At 49.3% G+C, this 25,691-nt stretch overlaps 1 protein-coding gene across 1 annotated transcript in view; it reads right to left on the reverse strand.

Annotated features, from left to right (window-relative positions):
- Window positions 1–57: 57 nt before the first annotated feature.
- frem3 (Fras1 related extracellular matrix 3) overlaps window positions 58–25,691 on the reverse strand; it is a 34,480-nt gene continuing 8,846 nt past the window's right edge. The window contains exons 3-24 of the mRNA XM_029118269.2: window positions 15,608–15,754; window positions 14,191–14,421; window positions 13,569–13,694; window positions 13,212–13,463; window positions 9,125–9,274; window positions 8,587–8,796; window positions 8,176–8,373; window positions 7,897–8,061; window positions 7,614–7,796; window positions 7,348–7,478; window positions 6,697–6,855; window positions 5,992–6,295; window positions 5,691–5,822; window positions 5,092–5,423; window positions 4,649–4,841; window positions 4,411–4,515; window positions 4,191–4,318; window positions 3,877–4,011; window positions 3,512–3,638; window positions 2,969–3,156; window positions 2,351–2,497; window positions 58–2,070 (exon numbers count right to left, since the gene is read on the reverse strand). Coding sequence (XP_028974102.2) covers window positions 1,474–2,070; window positions 2,351–2,497; window positions 2,969–3,156; window positions 3,512–3,638; window positions 3,877–4,011; window positions 4,191–4,318; window positions 4,411–4,515; window positions 4,649–4,841; window positions 5,092–5,423; window positions 5,691–5,822; window positions 5,992–6,295; window positions 6,697–6,855; window positions 7,348–7,478; window positions 7,614–7,796; window positions 7,897–8,061; window positions 8,176–8,373; window positions 8,587–8,796; window positions 9,125–9,274; window positions 13,212–13,463; window positions 13,569–13,694; window positions 14,191–14,421; window positions 15,608–15,754 — 4,340 coding nt within the window. The 3' untranslated portion in view covers window positions 58–1,473. The remainder of the gene's footprint in view (window positions 2,071–2,350; window positions 2,498–2,968; window positions 3,157–3,511; window positions 3,639–3,876; window positions 4,012–4,190; window positions 4,319–4,410; window positions 4,516–4,648; window positions 4,842–5,091; window positions 5,424–5,690; window positions 5,823–5,991; window positions 6,296–6,696; window positions 6,856–7,347; window positions 7,479–7,613; window positions 7,797–7,896; window positions 8,062–8,175; window positions 8,374–8,586; window positions 8,797–9,124; window positions 9,275–13,211; window positions 13,464–13,568; window positions 13,695–14,190; window positions 14,422–15,607; window positions 15,755–25,691) is intronic.

The following is a 25,691-nucleotide window of genomic DNA, read 5'->3' on the forward strand; positions in this document are numbered from 1 at the left end:
ATAGCAGAAGTTGCACTAAGCTTCTTTGATCCATCAGCACACAGCCTCACAGGCACCAAGGGAAAACTAGAAACAGAATAATTCCGAAAAGTACATTTGTATTTGGCAACGTTGGAGTACATTAAATGATTCACTGAAATTACAAAGTTGAAAAGTCACCAATTTGTTCTAAATTGGTCAAACAAATGTATATTACTAACTCTGACACATACATAGAGAAATATATACTGTCATTTGCATATATAAAAGAACCAAGGCCCAGATCAATTTCTCTATTTTGCTTTTCAGATAGGATTCAATGGACGAAAAGATAATGGGACTCCCTGTTCCATGTTGATTTCATCTGCATCTAATCCTATCCTGACAAGCATAATCCTGACATTTTGAAAAACGGTGCCCTGTTGATAATTGTGTAACAGGAGGTGTTTACATTTTGTTCAAGTTTCTCCAGGGTGTTAATACCTTTTTTGTTTTTGTGTTTTGCATTATTCTGTGATGACTTGAAACGTCTGACACAGGCAGGTATCTACACAGAGGATGGGAGTTATAATTATGCTCTCGCGTGGTGGGACTTTAATCCGCACCTGCAACAGAATTTTATAAAAACATTCTGAATTGTTTTCTGCAATCGAATTGGTAAACCGGACCGCAACGCAATCCCTTTGAGTAGCACCTTATCTATGTCCTGTGGTGGGAACATGAGTCTACAGAGAGCCTTCTAAAGCACAGTGCATCCATTAATATCACAAAAATACACAAATTCATCACGTCCTCATTCGATACAGCCAGCAACTGCTGGCTCTCAGTCGTGAACAAAAATAATATTACCAGTTTACACAGATTGAAGGACCAAAAAAGAAAAACCGGACAGGACAGAGTACAGAGTAGTCTCCACAAACCTGCTTCTCAGGAAATTTTGGGTGGCTTTTGCTGTCACACCGAAATCACTATTTCAGGAGGATTTAACTGGGGTTTTCAGCTACTGTAGTCGTTAGTTGGAGGGATGTTCTCCACAAGACGGTGCTCTGAACAGTGGATCGTGCATTAGCACCTAGGGACTCCATGTACACGTTATTGAGATCTGTCAGGAAGTAGCCCAACTAAAGCGCAGCTCAATAGAGCAGGCGGTTGTATGTGTTTAAGGAAAATTAAAGTGAAGGGGAAAATACACTTCATTTAGGGAGTACAGTGAGCGTCGCGTGACTACCTCCAAGCGTGGCCAGCCATGCACACATTCATGCTCTGGTTACAGGCCTACAAAACGCATCGACATCGACTGTCCCGTGTTCACTGTGCGCTCTTCAGTGCTAGGAGAAGGCCGGGGTTGGATTAGTCTTGTTGGAAGGCACTGCGGTGGTGGAGGTGGGAACCGTTGACAACTGTCAATGTCTTATCAAAAGGACACAGGCATGGGGGGGGGTGAGGGCCCAGGGTGGTGTCAGGGATGATGGGGGGGCGGTCTGGATCTGGAGCCTAGACCTCGGAGCTGTCCGAGCTGTTATACCCGCGACCCATCATGCCCTCCCTGCTGTTGCCACTTCCACCGCTGTAGGCCGAGCACGACGAGGTGGAGTAGGGAGGGAACTGGCTCTTCTCCTGGTTCCTCCTCTTGCGCCGTGCCAGCAGGACGACCGCGACGGCCACCAGGCACACGAGAAGTATCAGCCCGGCCAGGCCTACCAACACGGGCAGAGTGGAAGAGTCCACCGGCTCCCTACCGGAGCTCCCCAGCAGAGGGCGCTCCAGTGAATCGCGATCTGACCCAGTGCGGTCGTGCCCCGCCCACGGCTGGCGCTGGCTCACCACCAGGCGGTCGGAGCGGTCCAGGGCGATGTGCTGGATGTTGGTGCCCCGGTTGTTGTCGGCGCCGATGTCCTGGGCCGGGTCATGGGCCGGGGCGGCGCGGCGGTGGCGAACCAGGGAGGAGGAGTGGTGCTCGGGTTGAGGGTTGGCGACAGAGGACAGGCTGTGGTGGTACTCCAGGCTGCGCTTGCCGATGCCGCGGTGGGCGTTGTCTCGGGAACGGACGGTGTAAATGGTGTGGATGAACCACTCCCGTCCAGCAGCCACCTGGGACACACAAACACACAGTTGACTTACAGTAGACTTGCACAGTTGAGGTGAACACAGTTGACTTGAGATTTCTAATGAATAATGGTAAGATCCTTTTTTTCAGGGCAAATTTTCCACATATGTAGCTTATACAGTTTACAGACCATATGAAGTTCTCATTCTTTCAAACAGAGTGTATCAATTATCACGATATCAGTGTGACTCAAATTCAAATGATACGGTACTGACACTAGGTGTCCAGCAGAGGGCAGTGTGACTAGTGTTTGCACCAGATGACCTGGAATAGTGGTGACGAGGACAGGGTGAATCCGTCTGAACCCGGCTGTCTGATCAGAGCCATGGCTCCAGGAGTGTCTAGGGCCAGAGTGGCCTCAAACAACACATCGCCAAATGCTGTTGCCTGGGTCTCTGGCTGGGCCTTGTCCTGGAAGAGGTACAACAACATAAGGCAGAGTTAGACCATTCAAATAATTATAGATAGCTCCCAACATAGAAAAACACTGCATTGGATAACTGTGGAGTGCTGATACTTCAACAGACTGAGGAGATACAGTATCTCACAAAAGTGAGTACACCCCTCACATATTTTATCTTTTCATGTGACAGCACTGAGGAAATCAAACTTTGCTACAATGTGAAGTAGTGAGTGTACAGCTTGTATAACAGTGTAAATTTGCTGTCCCCTCAAAATAACTCAACACACAGCCATTAATATCTAAACCGCTGGCAACAAAAGAGAGTACACCCCTAAGTGAAAATGTCCAAATTGGGCCCAATTACCCATTTTCCCACCCCGGTGTCATGTGACTCGTTAGTGTTACACGTACAAATGGAACATAAAGACCAGCGGCGAGAACTCAGCAAATGCAAATGGATAAGTGGTTCTGAAACGCACCAGGATCTTGAACCTGTAGAGTAGCGAGGGGGCGTCTGCCAGGCAGCCATACTCCTTGTTGGTGGGGTTGTATTTGGGGACATAGCCGTCCGCGCCGGTACACAGGAACACCTTCTCTATGCTGCAGGAGAACGAGTCCCCGAGGTTCTGCACCGGATCCACCATCACGCGGCCATAGATGGAGGAGCCTGGGTGGAGGAGTATGGGGGAGGAGAGAGAGAGGAGGATGGCGGGAGGAAAAGAGAGGGGGTGTGAGAGAAGAATGAGACGGGGAGAGAGAGAAGAAATACATTTAGATGGTTGGTATCCACTGCTCTGTGACAGTCTGAAAATAAAGCTTAGTTAAATCTTAAGCACACTGTTAAACACAATCTTAAAAATCAACCCTAGAAGGCAGTTAAAAATAAATAGTTATATTAGAGATACTGCACTGAAACAGCAGCTAAAATACTTGATTATGTGCAGTGTTTTGAACAATGGTGGATCTTAATGTGCAATTGCAGTTCCTAGGGTGTCCACATGGGGTCAGTAGTGACCCAGTACCTTCAGAGAAGGCAGTGTCGGTGTTCTCTCCGAAGCCCATGGATCCGTCCGACAGCCAGAGCTCCCTCTTCGACAGCAAGAACATCTGGGTGTTTAAACTGAACTCAGCTGCCACCGGGTCACTCACCTGGACTCGAAGAGGGCAAAGGTTCAAAGGTCAGACAGAGCCCACAAGAGTTTGTCTTAGATTTTGGTTTAAGGCATCTAATTAATGAGTACCAACTACATTTTACTTGGCTTCCATTTCTAGCATCACACAACACTAACACAGAACCACATTGGTAAAGGAAAACGTTTCATCTTGGTTTTCTGGTCTCCTGCGGCCAGACGTCACCTTCCTACGGTTAAGTGGTGGTGGGTCTAACCTGTTGGAAGCGGATGTCCATGTCAAAGGTCAGGGGTTCTCGTGGGTGGCACACAGGGGGAATGCTGAACTCCCCGTTAGGCGAAGCACTGCACGGGATCATCTTGACCGTGTATGTACCGGAGTAGTCCCGCACCTACAGACCACAGCGTTACCACAACGTTGCCACAACGTTACCACCACGTCCAAATAACGCTGAGCATTCAATTTAAGTAGCCCCTCCAAGTTTAGAAAACCCGGGCGTATCGTCACGGGCCCAGCTCGGCACACAGACGGTGAACGCGAACGGACAACGGCCCGCGAGGGTCGACTTACTGCGAAGTCGGAGACGAAACTCCACTGCTGCATGGGCTGGTTGTAGGTGGGCTCCGTCCGGACCAGGGACAGGGTGAACGTCAGGCCCGGGTGGTCGGCACACATCACCATGGAAGACAGGGTGCTCCCTGGAAGAACACATCGGTTTTGGTGTTTGGCAAAGGGGGAAGGTCACGTTGACATGTGTTTGTGTGTGTGTGTGTGTGTGTGTGGGTCATACCAGGGTGGCTCATGACAAACTGTCCCCTGAAACGGGCCTCTGTCTTAAAGTTGACCACCAGACGTCCCTCTTCATTGATCCGCATGCTGGTCGGGTACATGGCTCCTGTAGGGAAACAGTTACACCTCAGTCAGTGTTGGACTCCATTACCCACCGGGCAACCGTGTAAAATCCAACTACACCGTCTGTCTCTGTGCAGCGCTCCAGGTCAGCCAGCAGAGGGCAGCATTGACCGTACCTTGCAGCTCAGCCTCCGGCGGGCTTCCGATTCCGTCCTGCCACAAGATGGCGGTGTCGTAGACGAAGGTGAGCTTGAGCTCCGACTGCAGGTCGAAGTGCTGCCAGCCGCCCACGGCCACCGGGGAGTGGAACACGTAGGACACATACAGGGGGACCCGCAGGGTCACGTAGGACTGGACCAGGTTCAGCACCTGCAGATGGACACAGACCGAGAGACTTAGTCAGGCTCACCCGAAACTGTTCCTGGATCAGGCCTTGTTGCAGCCACCACCATTCTGTACAATAAGGAGTGCCTCAGTGATATATTTAACACAAGGCTTTGCATTTAGGCAAAAACATTTGCCATGTTTTCGCATTATTACTTTTGTGTCTGGATGCATGTATTGGAAGTATGTATTGGGTGCGTGCGTGCGCGTGTGCGCGTCTCTGCCTCTGAAGCACCTGTCCATCTGTTCCAACAGACCCTCCACAGGTGGCCAGAAGCTCTGACATGTCGTAGTAGCTGTTGAACTCCCAGAGACAGGCCTCCAGATTGAGGTTCCTGTAGAACCTCAGGCTGTTGGCGGACCTCATGGCCGCGCTGTACTGGTAGGGCGACGTCTCGCCGATGATCTCTGGGTTCTTGGTGGCGTCCGTGATGAAGCCGTGGCCCGTCTGGATCTCGTTGAAATCCAGAAGGTTGGAACAGCGGTGGTTGCCCACACGCGTGCCGTCCGGGGACAGGGTCAGCTCGAAATTGGACAAGGGGCGAGTCGAGATGACGGGTAACATGCCTGAGGTGGGAAGAAGACAATGGGTTCCCATTACAATTATTTTGAACAATCTTGACTCGCTGAGCTTGAATCTTCAGGTGACACATTTTTAATCAGCTCTTTCTAACCTAGCGCTGGTTTCATCCATTTTGAAAGACCCGGCTGCACGACGGTAAGCAAAACAAATGTACGAAGACGCACGACCCAACTGGTGTCAGCGGACTGGGATAAGAGCGTCTTCTTCGTGACTTAAATGTTAGCGTCGCCTCAGGACAGGACGTTACTCACCGTCCATGTGTGGCATGTTGACCGTGAGCTTGATGAGATTGGGGAAGTCCGGGTCGTCGGGGCCCGTGTAGCGGATCTTGGCCGAGAAGGGCTCCGCTCCCACCGTGCCAGGGATCCGAGGCTGACACAGACCTGCACGGACAGACATGCCGTCACTCACTGGAGAATTCCTCATCGGCTCAATGTCACACAAGAAGAGCCTCGTTTCCCCCGCGGACAACCCGTTTGAGGTTCTCCCTATGGAATGACCCCGACCCCCCCCCCCCCCCCCCCCCCACGTGCCGCGCCCTCCCTCACTCACCCTCATCCTTGCTGACCACCACGATGGGGCTGGACAGCTCCAGACCGGCGTCCCCGTTGGCGTTGAACGCCCGGGCGGCACACTGCACTCTGGACCCAGCCTGGAAGTAGATGGAGTCCAGGGAGATGGACTTGGTGTTGGTGAAGAAGGTGTTGGTGTCCACCTCCCTCATGGGCGAGGTGACCCCATCCGGCCCACTGGGGGCGCTCACCAGCCAGCGGTACTGGGTCAGGGTGTCGTTGATGTGCTCCGCCGTGCAGATGGAGCCCGTCTTGTCAAAGTCGTGGTACTTGGGGTTGCAGGCCTGCGGATCAGGGAAGTCGGGGTTACTATGACGTTCAGGCCGGCCAATCAGGTGGCCACTAACACACGGCGTATCTGTAATAGACAGCGTAGACGACGTCCGACGTCCAGTAACGCCAGGGTTAGGATGGAGGTTGAAGGCGCAGACAGAATACATCTAACGGGAGCGGCAATGCAAACTATGGGACCTGCCCCCCCGCGACATTCACCGCGTATATCCTGAGGAACACCACTCCCAGAAGCGCAGCGGTTTAACGCGCCTTCCCCCACCGGCGCCCGACAGCAGCTGGCCTCACGGCGGGGACTTCTGTGAGAGAAGCGACGGCGAACCGACGCTGCCCGCCTGACAAGGGGGTGTGTTTTTTGACGTGGTATTTTCCGCCCCTGGCTCCGCCCACCTACCGTCACGCAGACGAGCGGGTAACCGTTGGACGGGTGCGGGTGGTCCTTGGCGCGGGCCGTGTCGTCGTACATCAGCAGCGACGCCACCGTGGGCACTGCAGGGAAGGTGACGTCTGCCACGCTGTTGATCTCCTCGATGTACACTATGGCCTTGTTCATCTGGTTCACGGAGATGGCGGCGGGGGAGGGGGGGGGGAGATGGAGGGAGGGAGGGGGAGAGAGAGAGCGATGTGGAATTCAGTGATTGAACACAGAAAACAATGCCATCAATACGTTCGACGCCAGTTCTCACGATGGCGCCTGAAAAGCCGTATCAGTGGAGGGGAAGTTAAAGCGGAAGCGTGCGTATATTTCTGGCGGTTATTGCGTCAGGTTAGCGGTTGCCCTGCAGTACAGCACAGAGTGAGAATGCCGCCCCAACTCTGTTCTCAGGTCAGTCTGACTCTCTGCTGTGTGCTTGGGGACATTCCCATACCACACGCTCACTAGGAAAAGTCGTTTTATCAGAGCCACTGGTTCTGGTCTGTTGACAGGGGCAGCTGTTGCACGGCTATTTAAACACGGATGGAACGTGTGTGTTCACGTGTGTCCTCAGATCTTTAGGTTGTGTGTGAGCATGTGGGTTTGTGTGTGTGTGTGTGTGTGTCTGACCTGTATCTCAGCGACCATGTACTCGTCAGGCTTCATGTGGACTGTGAAGGCCTCTCTCATCTCTCTGTGGCCATCGTACAGAATCACCACTTCCACAAAATGCTCCGTCTCCCCCTCTTTGAACTCCACATCTACGACACACACACACACACACACACACACACACATGATTCAACAAGTTTCCTATTAAAACCACAGACTGTCCAGCCTCTGTCTGATATCACCGCGACACGACCGACGCCCGGTCCTGGCCGGCCCAGACTCACCCTCCGACAGGGGGTTGTAGTCCTCCCCGGAGGTGGCCGACCCATCCTTGGTGTGGACCCGGACCAGAGAGACCTTGGAGGTGTCCCCCGCTCTCAGGACGGGGATCTTCAGCACCACCGTCTCCGCCGGCACCTGGGGCTCCCGGACGCTGTACTTGATCTCGCTGAAGCGGATGATGGGCTCTGAGGAGGAGACACGCGGGTTAGTCCCCAGGGGACTACATATGTAGGTCCGTTAGACCGAGTTGGGAAAGGCCACGTGTGGAATCCTGATGTTCCTTACTGTCTTTTTCATCGGTTATGGTGACCACCGCCTCCTTCTGCTCCCCGACGGAGGCACCAAAGGGCGACTTGCTCCTGGGGTTCCCCAGCACCAGGCGGAACTCCTCCTCCTCCTCGTACTGGTTGTCGTCCACCAGGTTCACCACACACTCCTTCTCACTCTCCCCTAGGGGGGGGGACAGAACAGCACGGGGAGGGGAGGCAGAGTTAACATATGGATTCGGTTTGGGGGGGGGGGGTGAAAAGAGAGGAACCGTGAAGACAGACGGAAGGAGGTCACCTGGTAGGAAGGTGATGAGTGACCCGTCCGTGTTGGGCCTCTCGTCGTAGTCCATCATGACCTGGGCGGAGCCCTGGCGGGTGTAGCAGCGCACCGTAGACCGGTGACGGATGTCCCCGCTGCGGTACACCACGGCCTTCACCTCCCCCTCGGCCTCGTCCACCTTGTAGGCGGCGTCCTTGAACTGCACCTTGGGTACTGGAACGGAGTGGGTTAGGAGTCGGTCTCTGAAGAGAACTGAATACTAACCAGTGCAGTGGCTTTCCGTAGCTTGGAGAGAACGTTTGCGGCGTCCACATCATCCTGCCTTTTGCGTTAACTACTTTTTAGCTACATTTACACAGTCAACCAAACACAAAGGTTTTGAGACAAAACAGCTAACACAGCGCGCGTCGTTGACTTCCAACCTACAGTCAGTGACGGTGTCGTTGATAGTGATGGTGGTCTTGCTGGGCTCTCCCAACACGGCGTTCATGGGCATTCTCAACACCAGGTCAAAGGTCTCCAGCCCCTCCAGCTCTGGCTGGCCCAGGTCGTCTAGGACGGTCACCCTGAACGTCTGCATGGTCACCCCAGGGGCAAAGTCCAGGTTACGGCTGATTCCCACGTAGTCCAGTCCGGCTGAGGAGGAAAGTCCGTGTGGGACGTTGGAATTTTTAAAAAAAACGTTTTAAACTAAAGCAGAAAACGGTTAAATATCAAGTCATTTGGTGAGCTCTCGTCGTAACTTTGCTGCATTAGTCCTTCAACCGTGGTTGTATTTTTATATGGTAATCACACTTTCTATTCATTCTAAATGTTGTATCGTGATTTTGCGTTTACACTGAAACCTTTTCTTACAATCCCGTAAAAAGCACTTCCAGCACTGCAGAAAGAGACGACCGGCTCAGACCGAATGACAAGACCGCCGCGTCACAGGGAAACGGGCGCAGGGGTCGGCCTTCCTTACCTTCGGCGGACGCGGGGTCACTCTTCCGGGAGCGGACGGTCACGGTGGCGGTCTTGGAGAGGTCAGTGCCTGTCCTCCAAACCCTCACCTCTACGTAGCCCGAGCTCTCGTCCACCACGTACCCCAGCTCCCCGAAGTACAGAGAGGGCTCTTTGGGAGAGAGAGAGAGACCAAGACAACTGGCTGAGAAGGACATCTCAGTAATCTCGTTGGTGAGTGACATTAATGAGAGTAGGAGACAAAATGGATGTCAGTTGTGAAGACCCTGAGGGGAAAATGCACGTTCCTGGTATTTTGCACGTCAGACACAGTTCATAAGGCCCTCTCTGTCTCTGTATTCCCTCATCCCCGCGTCATCCCTCATCCCCGTGTCATCCCTCATCCCCGGCCAGACAGTCTCGTCTGAAGTCAGTGCCCGAGGTCTACAAAACACGCCTGAGCAGCCAGGTAAAAAAAAAACAAAAAAAACAAGAGGGGGGGGGGGGGGGTGTGCGGTCTCCCTTTGGTGATGACAGCAGCCCTGATAAGAGGGATGAGACGGGGGGGAAGTACAGAGGCCGGATGTCTTCCCTCTGGGAGCTGGGTGGACCGGACCGGAGGGGAAGAATGTACATGTGCCCATTTCAACATACACCTGATCGTTATTGTCTAAACTGGTTCACTGGTCAAATAGCAGCTCAGGCAATTTGTTTTTGAAAGAGTGAGGAAAGGGTAAAAGTCTGTCGTCATATTTGTTGGGTTATATGAGACGGATATGACACATGCTTATTTAATCTATAACCGGATAAAACTAGGACGTACGAGGTACGTCCCCTCAGGAGAGCTGAAGTTTGAGAGCCGCATCTTCCACAGTGCTCTTCCAACCAGAAGGCCACGTGGATCGAAGAGCGTGAGGGGACATGACCCCCGACCCGACCGCCTCAGTTAAGCGCCCCGGGGCGAACCGGAGGGAGTCGTCAGTGGGATATGAGACGGGGAAATCAATGTTCACGATGAGGCGCCCGTGGATCCTCTTAGCCACAGTCACGGCTCAGACACATTTCTTAGCTCGCCGTCACCTGGGAGACTCTACGGGGGGGGGGGGGGTGGGTAGGATCTGAAGAGGTGGCCTAGAGGTCATTCCAGACCAGAGCTCAACTCCAGCCGCAGAGACCCTCTAAGCCACGGACATTCGGCTTATGCTGGAAGGCCTTTAATCTCAGACATACTGTCCACTAGCTGGGTTAGCTGCTCTGCTGTTGGGAGGGAGGGCGGCACAGCAAACCCTAAAAGGTTACTCCCAGGACGAAGAGACGGATAAATAACAATGGGGTCAAAGCCTGGCTGGGGTCCAAACCACAGGTTTGATCAGCCAGAAAGAGGGGTTCACACACACACACACACACACACAGATGGAGCCCGGGCTTTATGGAAGCAGCGGTGTCACTAGATTTCAGGACCCACCAAGACGTTTTTGCCACAATGGAGGAGGGAATCTGTACATTGAGGCATCTTCCGTTGTCTCAGCAGATGTCGCCCGGAGTCGTGTCTGGGAATGTACATAGATTACTAAATGAAGTGTTGATTGTACCCCAATTCACGAAGGGGGTGTGTAGACCTGACCTTGAGTGTCAGAAGAACAAGCTGGACAAGCATTCTGAACAGAGAGGGAAAGGAAAGTCTGGGAGAGAAGGAGAATAGAAGCATCTCTGAGAGAAAACAAGAGATAGATTACTTATTCAGTTTCACTTGAACACTAAAGGCCAATTTCCCAGACACACACAGTTCTAGATTAGCATTAATTATCATTCAACATGTTTCTTGTGTAATCAGTGGCCACCTTTTTCACTTTTTTCCTAAATCCAGTTGGGATATATAAATATCACTTTATTTAGCAAAAGGAAAATAGGCATCATTAAGTCAATCTAATGTCTTAATAACTCACACAAGAGCATATGTCTCTAGAACATTCTTCAAGTTGTAAACAAAAAAAAAAACCCAACTGGAGCCGGAGACAAAACATGTCTGTCATTGAACATTCCTGTCACACAAGTCCCAAGTTCCTCTCTGCTTCTCCTGCCTTTTGGCGCCCGGAACACAAAGGGATTCCCTCTGTTTTCTCTCAGCTTCACTGCAGACAGGAGTTGGGGGAGTGACTCGGAACATAACAGGTTTCAGAGAGCTATTCGCTGCGGTCCCGTGGACTTCGTACTGCAGTTGATCGGTTCTATTTTCTCCTCTTCTGGCAGGCTAATTTACGGTTAACGTGTTGCTCCATAGCAGTAAACTGGATAGAGGAAACTGGAAGAGTGTGTGTGTGTGTGTGTGTGTGTGAAGGGACTCACAGTTTTTAAAAACCAGGCATATAGAAAGAGAATGTTCAGTGAGAGGTTGAGACAGAGGAGGGCAATGACAGGGAGGGCAGTCAAGACAAACATATTAGGAGAGATGCCTTTGCCACCGTGTGTGTGTTGTGTGCATGCCACCGACTGCTTCTGTGTGTGTGTGTGTGTGTGTGTGTGTGTGAGCGTCTGTCTTTGGGAATTGGCTGGCTCGATGCGTGGATAAATACCCGCGTATTTCGATGCGTCTGGGGGGGGAATAGCTGACATGCTGACAATAAAGCGGCCACACTAAAGCTGGTCATCAAAGGGTCAGCGTCGGGGCCAGGAAGATGCTTGGCACCAGGGACTGTGTGTTATGGTATGACGGCACCAGCCCAGGCTGGGTACAGGCGCCCAGGGCCCTCTCCTACACCGGTGTAGCTCGCACGCGCCTCGGTGGTAACGAGCCTGGCTCTAAATATAACAGTGTTGCTGTGGCAGAGAGTTTTGCTGATGTTTTCATCTGACCGTCAAAGGTCTTTTTAGAAGACGAAGCAACGCCTAACCTCGTGCGTCCTGCCTCTTGCCTTCCTCTTTGATCAACTGTTTGGCGCCATCTCTCACTGTGTTTGCGTTTGATTGTTTGTGTGTGTGTGTGTGTGTGTGTGTGTGAGTGAGTGGCAGGTGCTGTTTAACTCTGCAAGGCTCCTTTATCAAGGAAAGGCTGAGCTAAGAACAAACAAAAAAGAACAATTAATTTTTTTTTTTCTTGCCACATCTTTCAGTTTTTTTCTCTCTCCCTTTCTCTCTGTCTGTCTTTCCTCTTTATGCTTTCTGTGTGGCAGCACTAGCTCAGATACATTTTAGCTTTATTCTGACAATTTAACGTGAGAGAGCAAAATAATTCTATTGATAAGTACATGCTAGTATTATCCAAATGTACTTGCTCTGGGATCTGCTGAACAGTTCTTAGTTTAGAACGTGTTTCTGTCATTGATATTAATTGATTGCCGGGAGATCAAATGATAATAAATCCACCAGGATGAAAGGGTTTAAGTTGCTATAGCAACGCAACTGTATACTGACATGAAACACAGTCAGACACCGTGTGACAGACACAAACACAAAGACACACACAGACACACACACACACACGCACAGACACACACAGTCACACACAAATACACACAGACACACGCCTCCCCCCGTAGCTGGCAACCAGGCTCATCAAAGTGTCTGAGGTGCCAGCTAAGCCCTCATAACAAACAGAGAGGGAGTTGTATGGCAAGGAGTGGCCCGTAGCGAGCCCTGGGAAGCCTCAGAGAAAAGCTCAAAAGAACTGCTTTGAAACACTTTAATGAGTGTATCTTATGTCTATAGTCATTGTCCGTACTCTACCCGAAACTCACTGAGCACCAGAGACTCTCGGAGATAGGAAGTAAATATGTTACTGGTGGTCTTTCCTATTTAGTAAATAAAGCAAATGATAAGGATGCATTGGGATTCACGGGAAGGATTCAAGCCGCTTTGAACTACTGGGTTGAACCAGGTAACCGAGGCCTTGGGTTCTACCTTTTAACCAGAGTTTCCTTGACAACGGAGAGACCCTTTATTGAACAACTGACTGCAACAGCATAGGTTTGTAGTGTTTATTAGTGGGGGGGGGGTCACACTGACCTGTCTGTAATATTTGGGGTTTATGACCCCCCCGTCCCCTCATAATGCTGCACCCCTGACTGACCATATCGGACGGCCACCGAACCGAAAACAACCGCCCCGCTTACCGTCGTCGCTGTCGGCCAGGATGGTGACCTTGGCGCTGGGGAAGGCAGCCCCCACCTGGCCCCCCATGGGCATGCTGAGGGTCACGTTGAAAGCCTCTTCGCCCTCGTACAGCGAGTCGTCGATGATGATGATGCGACAGGGCTTCTCGCGCTCGTCCTTGTCGAAGCGCAGCACGCTGGTGTGGTCTTCGGGGCGCGTGATGTAGTCGCTGTAGGAGAGGACAGTGCTGGGGATGGTGCCTGTTGCAGTGGCTGATGGGAGGGGAAATTAAACCAGTGGTTGATGCTCACGGGTCAAGAGTTTAGTAACAGATTTAACCTTTGTGAATGAATACACGCGTATTTCACCGGGCTCACCTTGCTGGGTGTAGCAGATGACCATGAGTTCTTGGCTTAGGTCTCCAGAGCGACGAACAGGCACCAGCAGCTCTCCAATGTCTTCCTCTATCTTATACTCGGCCTGGGGTATGAACACCGTTGACTCTGGAGTGGATAGAGGGGACCACATGAGAGGATTGGCCACAGTGTTTGTGTCGCCCTAGTCTCGCGAGGCCACACCTCCAATCTGGTCGGGCCTCCTTGCAGGGACATTCTAGGCCTGGTTTAAGAGGCTAGTGTCACACTGACGGAGAAGAGTAGTGTCTTTTAATAGGCTGATCTTTACCGTGGCGGCTGCTAGCATAGGGGTTTAGAGAGTAAGACCAGTAACTGAAAGGCTGATAGATCGAATCCTTGAGTCGGCACGTGAATAATTGTTCTGTCGTTCTATCCCTTTCAGTACACTGGTCGTATGCTCTTGGATTAACTACGAGCGTTAAGCGCTCCTGGGATTTTACAGTAAAATAGAATATGCCAACTTACCTGGTGAAATGGGTGAAAAAGATTCATTTTATTTGTATTTTTCTGGAATAAATTCTGTATGACTTTATAGATTGCTTTTGTTGCTTTTTGAAATTCACCACAGAAAATATACTCTTACCATCACCGGGGTCCACAATCTCCACGGTAGCTATATCCGGGAACTCTAGGACAGCCATGACGGGCTCCGACAGCTGGATCTGAAAGGTCTCGCTGGACTCAAATTCCTGGTCCGTTAAGATCTTCACCCTCCAGGTGGCCACAGTCTGGCCCGGGTTGAACTGGACCTGCTTCTGGGCCTTGCCTCTGAAGTCCTTATCCTTCTCTGCAGTCCCATCCTTGGTGGCGATGCCTGTTAGGAGAAGCCACGAGTTACCCAGTCGCTGTATTGAACAGTCTAAAGAAGCTCTGTTGTTAGTGTGTGGCTCTTGCAATGCCAGGGTTGTAGGTTCGATTCCCATAAGGGTCCAGTATGTGAACAAAATGCATGCATCTGCTCTTTGACCAAAATGTGAATGTAAAGTAAGCTGAACTGAGGTACGGTATATTTAACTGAACAGAACAGAGAGTTTCACTGTATAGCTTTATACGGTAGCAACTGTACTCTACAGTAACATCTGTACAAGAAGCTTGACCGTATCCTATGCGTCAGACACCCCCAATAGCCTGGTTAGAGCTCAATGTCAAGTCAATGACAGGATTGTCATTGTTCCCATTGGACTCAGCTGTGTGGTCAAAGACAACTAAGGCAGTTACCCAATAAAAGCCTATGTGTTTGGACGCAGCCAATCGAACAGGCACGTTGACAATACCTCGTGACCTCTACGAGGAAGGGGCCACCTACGCTCCCAGTCAAACACGGTCTGACGCCAGCGAGACAGGACATGGCTCCTCAGTCAAAGTGAAGTGCGGAGCGGCTGGATTCGACTCGTTTTGGTGCGTGAATGTTTGGACGTTGAGATAGAGAGCTGACACACACCCGGGGCAGACTGATAACAAGGGGGCTGTCTGAGCTTTTTTTATCGCTAAGTCGAACTTTTCTCAAACAGCAAGGCAATAACAGATAAACACAATCCACAAAAAGGCAATTTAAGAGCCAGTCAGTCATTTACACCGCGACAATTTAATAGGCAACGCTCCGGCGTCTCGTCTCCCTGCTGACTTGTTTTGTTTCCCGAAGAGCCCTATAGTTTCAGGTTGACGATTGGTGATCAGGGATGGAAAAGCGATATGGAAAAATGTACAGCCCTTATAGGGACGATATTACCTTTCAGATAAATACCCTGGTGAAAAAGAATGAGAAAAAGTTACTAGCTTGGAACAAGAAGCAATGAAGTCCAGCCGGAAGGTCAATGGTACACTGTGGTAAATAGTGTTCAAGAGTTCCAGGACCACAGACATACGAACCGTTTGAACTCTCTCTGTACTGGCCGTGTTCCTACATGTACCTACATGTGTGAAATACATGCACAACACATTCTAGCGATTGCATGTGTCTGTTTAAAATCAGGCTGCGGTAGATTTGTGTGGATACTTACTGACGAACGATGTCTCTCCCAGGTATCCCCTCCGTCTGAGCGTCACCTCCAGGAACTTGGCGTCCTCGTCCACCTGATAGTGCTCCTTCTCCAGGGAGATCCACGACCAGTTGAGACGGAATGGCTGCGGCTTCAGCTTGTTTCCGCCTGCAGACGAAAAACAATGGCATTTTCAATCCACGTGAAATCCAAATTGGAAACTGGTGACTTGACAATGGGGGGCAAACTCCAGGGAATCCATCCATTGTGCGAAATTGTGAGGGCCCAATTGGGTGGCTCTGCTGACATCCGTTTTCGTTAAAACTCGCTGAGCCTTATGACAAAAGACACGGTCATTTCAAATCAGGACGAGTAACCTGATAACTTAATGCCATGGCTTCCCTCCAAACCTCCCATCAAGAGACCCTTGAGCGAGGACTTGTGTCTCGTTTCCTCTCTGTCCCGTGCCCCCACCCCTCCCTCTCAGTCAGTAGAGGCTCTCGCCTCACCCAGATACTTGTGTCATGCCTCCGGCTCCCTGGGCACGTTTGATTGCCACTGGCCAGACTCCCCCCCTCCTTACCAGGGCTCCGTGGGCCAAACACAGGGAGTTGGCCAGACAGGACACGGAGAGCTGTTGTGAATGGGTCAAACGCTTACAGTGGCTCAGACAGTTAAGTGGCGTGCTGCTTAGGGAAATCCCTGAAGCACTGACTGGCTGTGATGCTTTTGTGTCAATTTTTGTGGCAATGGGAAAATGTTTACGTTACCAAAGCAAGACAAAAAGAAAAGAAAAACCGTAATGGACAAGTGAATTTTAACCGATACTGAACGATAAATGAACATTGCAAACAAAAACGCTTCAAATGATCGAGAACGTCGACATTGACCATAATGGAAAAGGGTTGACAGTATTAGCAATGGGGATGAAAGTGAAGTGCAGAGAGTAGCCCCGGAGACTCACCGACATAGCCACACCATGCCGTTTACCCATAATGCACCAGCAGCCTCTCTGAGGGACTTCACATCTACAGGCTTAAAATAACCTCTCCTTCTACTCAAGGCAGCCAACACATTTTTGGCGGGAAAAAGATATCCTAATTTCTTCAGACAATGCTGTGTGTCTGCGACTGAAGCAGACGGAAACCGCCCACTTGATATCAGAGCTTTGCACCTGGACGGGAGCCGGTAGAAACGGAGACTAAAGCGATTAACACTTCATTTTCTAGGTCATTTCCCCTGCTTGAATTGTATCTCCCTTATTAGGCCCTACAAGGAGAACAGGGGCAGTGAAACACACACAAACAGGGCACTCAACCACAGCCGGGCTCAAACGCCATTAGACATCACGTCAAACAGGTTGTCTGCGCTTCATTAACCTTCCCTGATGCAATGGCACCAATGGAAAAGCCCTTAGTTGACAATCTGAAAAGTCAAATTGCTAAAAGTATTACAATTTAATAGTATTTTAACTTAAGTCTGAAGCTTGTGGTAACCAGCCACTGACCACAGTAGGGTACACATGACCTCCTTTACCCCTGATATATATATATATATACAGCTCTGGAAATAAATCAGAGACCACGGCTCCTTTTCAACTTTTTTGGAAGGGAAAGAAAAAGGTGCAGCGGTCTCTTGAATTTTTTCTGGCGCTGTAAGTCACTGTCATGACTTCCCCTATCCTAAAAAGGACCGCCAACCCGTCGCTTGGTGCTGACCCTTGACTTTGGGCTTGTCTGGACAGACTTTCTCACTAAACTTACAACATTGCTAATGTTAAATCCTAATCCTGCGTTTTTTTAAAATTATATAACTTTAGCCAAACATGCAAAACTCTTTGGATTATCCTTCCTCTGACAGACCCAGGGATGAGCCGTAACCTTGTGTGTTATTTGCCAGAACTCAGTGAGTTAGAAATGTGGTGCTGGTAGGTTTTGCACCACTGGTTATAGTGACAGAAAGGCCTTGTTAACCTGTTGTTGACCTGACCGCTGAGTCTAAAGCAGCCATGGAAGCACCAGGTTAATGTAATAAAAAGGCCCTTTGATATAAACCCTGTTATTCCTGTAGTGTAGCATATTGGTGTTTGTGGGTGCGTTCATTGAGGTTGTGGTGTCGTGTTGATGGTGTTTGTGTTCATGGTGGTTGTGGTTTTGTTCATGGTGTTTGTGGTTGTGTTGATGGTGTTTGTGATTGTGTTCATGGAGGTTGTGGTTTTGTTGATGGTGGTTGTGGATTTGTTGATGGTGGTTGTGGTTGTGTTCATGGTGGTTGTGGTTTTGTTGATGGTGGTTGTGGTTTTGTTCATGATGGTTGTGGTTGTATTCATGGTGGTTGTGTTCATGTTGGTTGTGGAGTGTGTTCATGGTGTTTGTGGGTGTGTTCATTGCGGTTGTGGGCGTGTTCATGGTGTTTATGGGCGTGTTCATTGTGGTTGTGGGCGTTTTCATGGTGTTTATGGGTGTGTTCATGGTGGTTGTGGGCGTGTGCATGGTGGTTGTGGGCGTGTGCATGGTGGTTGTGGGCGTGTGCATGGTGGTTGTGGGCGTGTTCATTGTGTTTGTGGGCATATTCATGGCCTAAACACAGAGCTCCTTTACATTGGTACATATTATTTTGAAGAAATAATTATTTTTATATGTGCTGTATTTTATACATACTGTATATGGTGTGTTTTTTGCCAGAGATTTTCAGATTGACTGACAGGTTAACTCGGTTTTCTGGCCTTTTTATAGCTAGCTTGCTAAGGTTCTTTGTTAGGAAGAAACTACATCTAAAAAACACTACCAGCTTTTTGTTTCACTTGGCTGACATCTTTGGAGAACACTCACTTGACTAGGGTGATTAACTTGTAATGATATATTGCTTGTTAGTTCTTTTGCTGTGGAAACACATTTAAATTATATGGGACGTACTACAGTTGAATAGAAGTTGAATATCTGATGATTGTTATTATAATATCCTTCTATTTCAATGGCTGTATGCATCAGAGTTAAGTATTAGATAGGTAGGCTGAGAAAAGAGTGCGAAATTAACCCTTCATCTCCAGCTAACAGAGGAGAGCTAGTGCTAGCCCTAGAATGCATTGTGGCTTGCAGCAGAAGTTTTTTCACGTAAAGAAATATGATATTCACACTTGATATTTCCCTGGCAACGTTCCACTTCAGTTCCTTGGTTGTGGAGTGGATCAGGTCAAGAAGAAAATAAATGCTATTAAACCAATAATTAAAAAAAAATGTGACTGAGAGAAAAGGCTAAGATAACAAACACACTTTCCAATGAAGGACCAGCGTGGAGCATCTGCTTGCTCTTACAATGAACCAGCATCAGGGTGGTTTTACCTGGCGGATGGAGAAAGGCGCTGGGGGCTTTCTGCTATGTGACTGGAGAATGAAAATACGGAGATGTGAAAAGGGGCCACTTCCTGAAACCCCCATGTGAACAAGGCGGGCCGGGCCAGCACCGAGACACAACAGGGCCGTGTACCACAGACGTCTGTCAAGCCTGGTTGGTTGTGATGGTAGACTGAACTGACACAAACACGTGGATTGTCCAGAACATTCGTTAAATTAAATCCTTTTCAATTACCTTCAGCAATCAGGATGTATTCCACAGTCTCTGTTAATCTCACACACACACGCGCGCACACACACAAAGTCCCAGTTTGTCACAGGAACCCCTAGCATCCATCAGCGGCTGACCTTGACCATGCTCATATTTCTGACAGCTACAGCTAAAAATACAGGAAGCATTCATCATGTTTGTCACTGGCTGTCCACCATGCTTGAGAAGCTTGCATAGCCAACAGCAAGTGACCAATTGATATACAATATGAGCAAACTAATGTCAAAACAGCATTTGCCCATTTTATGAAGTGTGTATTAATTTAGTGAGGGCCGAAATATCAAAGCCCTCTTGAGCATCTTTAAAATGTCAAACAGAATTGCAGTGACTTTTCATTTTTGTTCAACGCTGTATTTACAAGGTACAGTGCGCACCTGTCAGAAAGGCTACAATACACGTTACAGTCACACTACAGCATATTAAATTAAGATTATTTATCCCCTACCCAGGAAGATGTCTTGGCTGTCCCTAGCATATTCCGGATTCAGCTCTGACACGCTCACCCTCACGGAATGATGGATTTCGTTTTAGGGGGGGTTACATTCCTTGAATAGTCTGTTCATTGGAATTCATGACTACCCTATTTGAATGAAAGGCTATGGAAATTGTCATTAAAACAAGCAATAAGGACAATATTTTTCAGCTTCTGGTGTTTCTTACTCATGGGGAAATACAGTATCGAAGGACATTTGAGTTACATCCTCAGAAAATGCTAAATCAGAGGATAATAAAATACGCCAGTGACATTTAAGGGCTGCTATCTGTAGAGTATAATTACAACACCACCTGGCCCATGACATGTTAAAAAAACAGAACGTGTTAAAATTAGAGCCAATCGGAAAAGAGCGGAAGAAAACTCTTCCCTATACATTTCCTTGACCTGCTACTGATACAGCCCGGTCATGTGATACCAAAAAACACTTCCTATGCGATATCTGGGCCTTCGAAAACTTGCTGACAGCTTTGACAAAGGCAATGTCGTCATTCGTGTGGTTTGGAGCGTGATGTTCTAATTTTTGTGCGTTGCGAGAGTTTGCTGGAAGTTGGTACTCGGAAACAATCAGTGCTTGTACATAATGGCTATTAAGCCAACTATCACCAAAATCCCTCACAAATCCCACGCTGATATCCTGACAAGACGTGCGTTCTGTTGGTAAGGAATAACACCAATGTCCAATGTTCCATCAGCTATGTTTTTCAGAGGCCATTGACTTAACACTCGAGCTGGCAATCATCACGAAGATGAACCTGCCAACTACCGTACAGTTCTGAGACCAGTGACATTTTCAGTGGGCTAATTATTAACCACCATGCGTGGGTTTGTGTGAAGATGTGTGGGCGGCAGGTGCTGGGGCTCTATGGCCCCTCTACCAATGATAAACTATGCTACAATTAGAAAACGCCCCTCTCTCACTTATTGCCTTTATCTCACCGCCTTTCTTTGTCTCTCTCGTCACCCACCGCCTCACTTTACTCCGTCTCTCGCTCTTCCCTGAGAATACACGCCAGAACTCCAGATTGCCGGAAGGAGCTGAGAGTGACAGCTGTGGCCTCCCGCCACGTGGTCCCTCCCCATGTCGGCTTTGTTCCACCGAGGATGAACAACGGCATGGGACAGCAGGCACAGTCTGGGTGGGCTACTGACTGACCCACTGTCCCGGCAGCCCCCCTGCCTGCCATTTACAAATGCAGAGAGGACCATCTTTTGGCTCCTATTGTAAATCCTGTCAGATACTGTGTCCGGACCTGGCGAAGAACCCAACTGGCCCTTGTACCAGACAGCAATCTAATGGCGTGTTATCTTTTCCGTTGAGCCCAAACAAATTCATAGGTTACAGTTGTTCGTTGTTAGGCACACAATACACTTACTGCTCTCCATTAGAGAGGAAGGGGCTGATTCTAAGAAAACACAATTCCAACCGAGCGATAGCTTCTCTGTGTCTATATAACGAATGATAAGTAGCCTGATCAGTGCTCCGATTTGCTTACTATTTCATTGGTATTTATGAGCGCAATTACATAGACCGAGTACAGAAGGTTAGGTTATTGCCACATTCCTACTGATCCCGACCTCTGGCCTTCACCGAGTTACAGGAATAGATCAAAATGGACGATTCTGACATCTAACTGATTTACAGACTCATTTACTAGAATCTTTACAACTAACATTAAGACTGGATATCAACCATGCTACTTTACGTCAAGCTCAGATTTCCTTCGCACTTCAGACTGACAGTAATAATAATTCTCCTTTCTGCAAGCTCAAATGTTTTATAGGAACATTTTGGAACGCCCCTGTTTTCAGGCCCTTAATAAATTATCCCATTGCTTGATTTATTCATTCTCTTTTGTAACGTTTAGATACGGCAGTAAACTTGGGCAGTACAGTCGCTGCTAAGTGGTCCTTGCGCATTTTTCCTGTTTTCAAACCTGAGCGAGGATGATGTTTCCAGGTATGGGTCTCCTCGAGGTGCACACCAGATGTCCTTAGATATCTCATGATTAGCTGGCATGCTACTGACCAGGCTTCAACAACATGTAACTTTAGCGGCTAACAGACCGAGTTCATCCTCTACTGTCATTTTAATGACCCGTCAAGGGATTTGCCAAGATTCTTAAGATGGTCTCCTGTGAGAACCGACGACTGAGGATATAATGAAGACGTCAGTCGGGTTCTTCCAAACATGTCTGCTTGTAATGGACCTCGCGACTGAACATGTTCACAGGTCCTCACCATAAGCTCTCGTACACCTGTAGATAAACATCTGACGCTGCCGATAAAAAAACCCAGATTGATTCAACTCTTTCCAACGCAAGGAGTTTAAGTACTGGCAAACCAGCCACGGTAGATTTATAGCGACGGCAGTGATGGATTGATGTCTAAGGTTGAAGGCTATGCTATCATGATCAACCCTGAATTGCGCTACTAAACTATGTTCCCACATCTTTCGGGACACTATGCATACTTTTGGTCTCGTGAGAGGATTGCAGTCAAATGGGCAGCGCAAGACACGTTGTGGGCTGAGGAAAACCATTTTTCCATGTTGGACGTAGCTACACCACAAATGGCGGCAACCCAGCCAAGGGGCGCCCTCAAATAGCGTGGAAGTGGCCGCGTTCAGGGTTCAGGCACTATTAACCTTGTCTCAACTACGTGGGGCTCGGGCACAGGTGAAACCGGCGTTCGGAAACGTTGGCGTTCATCCTTAAAACGCATTAAACTGCACACAGAGCCAAGGCAGTCGGCAACACATCCGCAAAGTAACCAGAAGACCCAGAGAAAACACCCCGAGTGTCCTTTCATCACACATTCTCCATCCGGTCAACTGGTCCTATTTACACTGCTACCGTACCCAGCCATACATAGATGCACTTTGGCTCTCGGAGGGGGGGGGGTGTATATCATCAGGAGGTCAGGAAGAGGTCCTGACAGCCAAGAACATGACGCAAGGTAGAGGCAACAGGCAGCGACGCACGTCTAAGTATAAACCCGCTGAGTGACAAGAATGCGCACTGCGATTATTACATTTCCTCATTAATCTTTTTTTTTTTTTTTTTTTTTTTTAAAGAGAGCCGCTCAGAAAGAGAATAGAGAAGCACGTGTTCCATGAATTGAGGAAGGTGTACGATCATTTCTATACAATCTGTTGTCCTTTTGACAGACAGGCTACAGTACAGCAAGTCAAATGGCGATATTCTGGAATGTATTCTGGTATGGAGGCGCCAGGCATAACCAGTAGATCCTATTAGCCACCGCTGTATATGGTAAAATGAGTTGTGCACCACTGACTCCATTTACCTGGTCTGGGGTCAGAAAGGCAGCATGCCTCACTTCACAAGGTAGACTGGGTGTCTGGTGTCTCGGAGACAGCGACGCTACATGTCCGTGGCAACTGGCCAAGAGGAGAATTAAGAACACAGACTGAGAGCACAGGAAAGAGAGGATCAATATGAGACAGAATCAAACGAGAGGGCGAGCGAGAGAGAGAGAGAGAGAGAGAGAGATGGAGGGAGGGAATCGAGAGAAAGGAAGAAGGCGTGGGGCATTCACTGGCACCAGGAGACGGTAAATCGTTGGCCGGCTGTCGACGTGGGTGACAGGTCAGAGCTGAAAACACACTTGGGAAAAATCGCTGCGCCTGCTCACTCCGTCTCGATCACGCTCTAAAACAAACTTTGCTCCTCAGAGAACCTTGGAAGCCTGGAGGGTTATGGGTACTGTCTGAGCGTTTGGCTGTATTTCTGGGGTAGGGAGTGGGGTTTGTGGGAGAGTGTTGAAAGAGGATACTGCCTGTCCTGGAGTTTTTCGTCTCACACACCTGTCTACTAGGGTTTCCAGTTCAATTCCAGGTCTGTGTGTGTGTGTGTGTGTGTGTGGCAGGAGATGGGAGTCTCGCAAGCAGGAAGCACATTCCTTGTTCACAGGAATGATCACATTGCACAGTGACCTCTGTCATTGGCCAACTGTCGCCCCCCCGTGCAGTGAAAGCCGGGAGTGAAAGATGACGCCACCGATAACAAAAACCCAGGATGATTCCACCCCATTCAACTCAAGGAGACTAGTTTGTGAATACAATCCGCTAGCATTACTATAGGATTTAATTAACCGGTACTGTTGCTATGACAACTAATACGGAACGACCCTGTATAAGGTATTAACTTAGACAAAAAGAAGCTGAGCTTGCCTGACAGCTAAGAGTCACTACCTACTCCCTAGCCTATACTTTTCTTAAAAGATACTGCTCTAGACTCCCCGTATCAGTTTCCCCCCACAATCCATCTACCCCGAAGCCATGAAGAAAAAGCTTTAAGAAGTCTGGACGAGTCTATCAGTGATCTGTTATAGGGTTTCCTCCAGGCCTCAGGCAGGGTGGGCAAGTGCCTTAAGGACAACAGTACGTTTGAGCCACACACGTGTGACAAAACAACAACAACGAAAACATGTCCACACACGCACACAGCACACAAACACAGGTGTGGCCACACACACACACTTATAAAAACAAGCATTTACTGGCTTAGGCTACTTGGGCAGGGCAGTTCAGGCCATGGGACTTCTGCTATCCCTGGCCATCACTCATCTGAAGACATTCTGCCTGACAGACAGAAGGGGAGTAATCCCAAGTGACCCACTGAACTTCATTTTGGGATGGAGTTCAGTGGCTAATTATAGTCAGGGTTGTGTCATTAGACTCGTTTATTTTCAAAACAATATGGATATTGGAAAATACATCTTGTGTTTTATGACAGAATGGCACTTCCTGTCATAAATCCATTATAACAAAGGGATAGCCCAAAGAAAGCCAACCAAGTGCGGAAAGGCTGAGCTATGCGGTGTCCTTCCGGACAGTCAGGTGACGGAGCAGAAAGCTGCCTCTAAAAGAGCGAACTGTCGAAGGATTGGAACGACACCTGGTCCTCCTGAACTTCCCCAGTTCTGACACACATTATGGTTGACTCCACCTTGAGTTTTTCACACTACAGGCCTGGGGAGGAGTAGGCAATACCTCCGCTCTCCACCTCCACCAGGAGCCCTCACATCTCCCCACAGAACAAAACCAGTTGGCTGGTTGGGCCCCCCGGCCTCATGGGGGTACGGCTCCTCCTCAAATCATAAGATAAGGCTTGAATGTTAATTATGACCAAGTCAGTCATCTTCTTATTGCATGACGTCGGTCTATGTATAGAGTCTGCAACAGTTCTGTTCCCCTTTCCAATATGCATTTGTATTTTTACTATTGGGACTCCTAAGGGCAAACTGAGGATTTCGACCTGAGACATTCTTCCGGTCATGGGATCTCCTTGAGAGGGTGAAAAGTTAAACAGGCCCTCCTCAGAACCTCCCTCTGTAGTCCTGACTGAAAGAAAGAGCCTGTACTGAATACTGTGTACTGTATATGGCCGTACAGGACCGGGAAAGAGGACAGGACAGGCCCGGCCCAAAACACAGGACTTCCTGCAGCCACCATTGAATGCAGAGAGACACTGGGAAGTCGCTATCTAAACACACCACCCTCCACTGCCCCACACCACCCCTAACAGTGCCTGATAGACCTCACACGCACACACACACACACACAGCCGTGTGGCTAGAGGAGCTGGCGCCGCCCATCCATCTCTCGACCCGACACCTGCTGGGAGTGGGGGATGCTTCCTCCCCCGTCCTCACCCCACCACCAGCAGGGAGAGAGTCTAAAACGGTTAGGGTTACAGTGAAGACTGTTGCGTGCGTGTCTTCACTTCGCACACTTTTGAACGCTTGCGCGTGTTCGTACCGGTACTGAACCGGAGTAGCCGTTCGTTTGTTAGCCTGACTCTACATCCTCTCCTCCAGCTCCGTAGTAGCTCGTCATAGCCCAAAGAACAGATGGGGACCCCTGGCCCCTAGAACGCTTTTCTCGGCCAGCTGAAATGTAGCCAGGGTAGCACGGAGCCAGCAATTCTACACCACCTCCACGTAGACTCACTACATTCACCTAAA

The sequence above is a fragment of the Esox lucius genome, chromosome 25, assembly GCF_011004845.1.
Source record: "Esox lucius isolate fEsoLuc1 chromosome 25, fEsoLuc1.pri, whole genome shotgun sequence".
Taxonomy (NCBI): domain Eukaryota; kingdom Metazoa; phylum Chordata; class Actinopteri; order Esociformes; family Esocidae; genus Esox; species Esox lucius.